We start from the raw sequence: 2,592 nt of genomic DNA, 5'->3' as shown, positions 1-2,592 counted from the left end.
ATACTTAACAACTAAACAGGATCAAAACTGGTAATGGGGAAAAAAGGTCACATGGCAATGAACATTATTTCATTTGGCCAATGAATAGTGAACCCTGCTTTCTTGGCTGAAATTAAGGCACTAAGTGGCAGTGAAAGGATAAAGGAATGAATTTTTTTCTATATTATCTGAAAAAAGACCAACATGATTATTTTTTTAGGACGCCAGTAGAGTACATATCCATTCTGAATGACTCAATAAGGCATTCTGTTGGCAAATTTAAAGAAAATGTTCTCCTGATTAGAGCCCATTACATTCATTGTCTGAGTGTGACTAGTGGCACTACTAACTGTTAACAAACTGGAAGGGGAAAAAAGCTACAAAGATGTCTGAGGACTTGAAAGGCACCAAAAAGAGAACAGCTCTGCAACTGCCAATTCTACAAACAATTATGTAAGCTGTGTTTAACACTGCATATAGTCTACTCAATCATCAAACTCTGTTGACAAAGATAAAGTGTAGTAGCTCTTCATTTAAACTCCGTTAATCAAGTGCTAGTTTAGTAAGAAATTTATTTTCACGTTATCAGAAAATAATTGCAGTGTCTAACACAACTACACTTAAAGCAAAACTAGTCTAGTATGCATTATTCTGGTTAACACTGAAGCAAACCTGTATAAACAAAAGGGTTACCTCAAGATATATAGTTTACAATATGAAATCAACATATAAATGAATAGGATTTACTGAAAACAATGGAAAGTGTATGACAAAGATACATGAAACAATTTTAACCACAATATTTTCTCTGTGAAAAATACAACTATTAGTGAGATAAAATGTACAATTGAATTTTTTTTTCCAAAAGAAAAAAAAAAACACAGTATAAAGGAAAATATTTTTTTTTTTCTTCAAAACAGGGAAAATAGTTAAGGTCATTGTCTTTCATTACAATATAATTTGACACAAAAAGCAGTCATAGGATTGCACCAACTCCATGTTCAGTCTCCTGAACATGACAATAGTAAAAGGAGTCCATAAAGCATAATGACATTTCTGGATTTTATGATGGCAATATATGTATGCAGAAACTGATGTCACTCCGGCTCTGTTCACAAAATGTACCAAATGAATTTGGTGGCCAGACATGTAAAAATTAGTTCACCCCAACGCTGACTTTTCTGTTGCTTAGTCAGGGATGGAAAAAATCTGTAGTATTTTAAGTGTTGTTATCTTTTTAGCAATAAAGAAAAAAGTATATGTAGTGCATGCTTTACCACTTGTCAAAAACATTTCTGAAAATAAAACTAAGTTATCCAATAGTTTACAAAATAGAAAATAATTCTTCAGGTTAAAAATGTGGTTAGGTTTATGTTTAGTTCCATCTCCAAAGGACTGATTTCCTTGGCAGCATCACTTTTCCTTAGCAAGAGCCAAGGCACAAAGTTCCATAAAGAGAAATAAAAATGGCTACGAACAAGAACGCAGTCTGGCATTGTAAAAGAAATCAGAGCCTCTCTCTGAGCCTTCTGTTCCATCAGGTTAGTGCCGTAGAAAAGTGGGAGATTTGGGATAGATTTTTGTTATGAGCATTTCTGCTGGACACGATTCAAAAGTTCACCAAACTTTTCAAAAAGATCCTCCACCCATTTTATATTTTTCATGCACAGCTGCACAATCTCTTCCTGTCCTAGATCCGCATTCTTCTTCTGAACAGAAGAAATCTATTTAAAAGAAGAGAAGGGGCAGGGGGAGAGACAGAGGCATACACATATACGTGTTAGGCTGACAGCATTTCAGAATTTTCATTTTTACAATATTCTGCAGTTAAATACAAACCTTCTTTGGAAGAAAACCTTTAAGCTTTAAAACCAAGGAAAAATGCATTTCTTAAGAACTGAGCCAGAGTTCAACTCCCATATTTCTGCAACCTGGAATATTTCCACCAAGGATTTGCAGAAAAAATAAAGGAGTGGGCATTCTAAGACAAAGTAGCTCCTAGCTCTGAGGAGTTACACACACTTGATAAGATCTGTTTAATTTATTTTAGGTAACAGTGAAGAATACTTACCTATCCTGAGGGAAACTGATTCCACACAAACCATGTAAGCCTCTTATCTGAATGTTCTGGGCAGCAGTGCCCAGTAGGGGCAACATATGTGCTCATTACACCCTTTTGTTTGCCATAAAGAATTAATTAAAATAGGAGGCCACAAACCATACTCATTTACCAAGAAGAAGAAAACAGTCTCTCTAGTTGGACTCAATTCCCTCAATAAATTCCCTCAATTAATGTAAAAGTACCTCAAAGAGAACAATACTTACCTCTTCTTTACATGTTAGATAAATGTGATATTTGTAATGATGGAGTGAGTGATACAAAGAATACAACTGTATTTTTTCTGGATCTACTGTAAACTCCTGCAAAAAGAACAGTTATTTTAGATAAATTCATGTTATTTCCCAAGACACAGATATGATAGACATTTTCTTCTGTAAATAAATTTGTTTTCATTAATTCAGAAATAGAGTACTTCATTCAAGTAATTCCTCTGACATATTTTGGTACACCATAATTCATACTACACCATAATTCATATTACATCATATAAT

General features: G+C 33.9%; 1 protein-coding gene across 1 annotated transcript in view; it reads right to left on the bottom strand.

Annotated features, from left to right (window-relative positions):
- Positions 1-896: 896 nt before the first annotated feature.
- QSER1 (glutamine and serine rich 1) overlaps positions 897-2,592 on the bottom strand; it is a 27,276-nt gene continuing 25,580 nt past the window's right edge. The window contains exons 11-12 of the mRNA XM_010175828.2: positions 2,305-2,400; positions 897-1,703 (exon numbers count right to left, since the gene is read on the bottom strand). Coding sequence (XP_010174130.2) covers positions 1,563-1,703; positions 2,305-2,400 — 237 coding nt within the window. The 3' untranslated portion in view covers positions 897-1,562. The remainder of the gene's footprint in view (positions 1,704-2,304; positions 2,401-2,592) is intronic.

The sequence above is a fragment of the Antrostomus carolinensis genome, unplaced genomic scaffold, assembly GCF_000700745.2.
Source record: "Antrostomus carolinensis isolate BGI_N321 unplaced genomic scaffold, ASM70074v2 scaffold16089, whole genome shotgun sequence".
Taxonomy (NCBI): Eukaryota; Metazoa; Chordata; class Aves; order Caprimulgiformes; family Caprimulgidae; genus Antrostomus; species Antrostomus carolinensis.
Note: the sequence above shows the minus strand (reverse complement) of the source record. Positions and strands in the feature narration are given on the sequence as shown.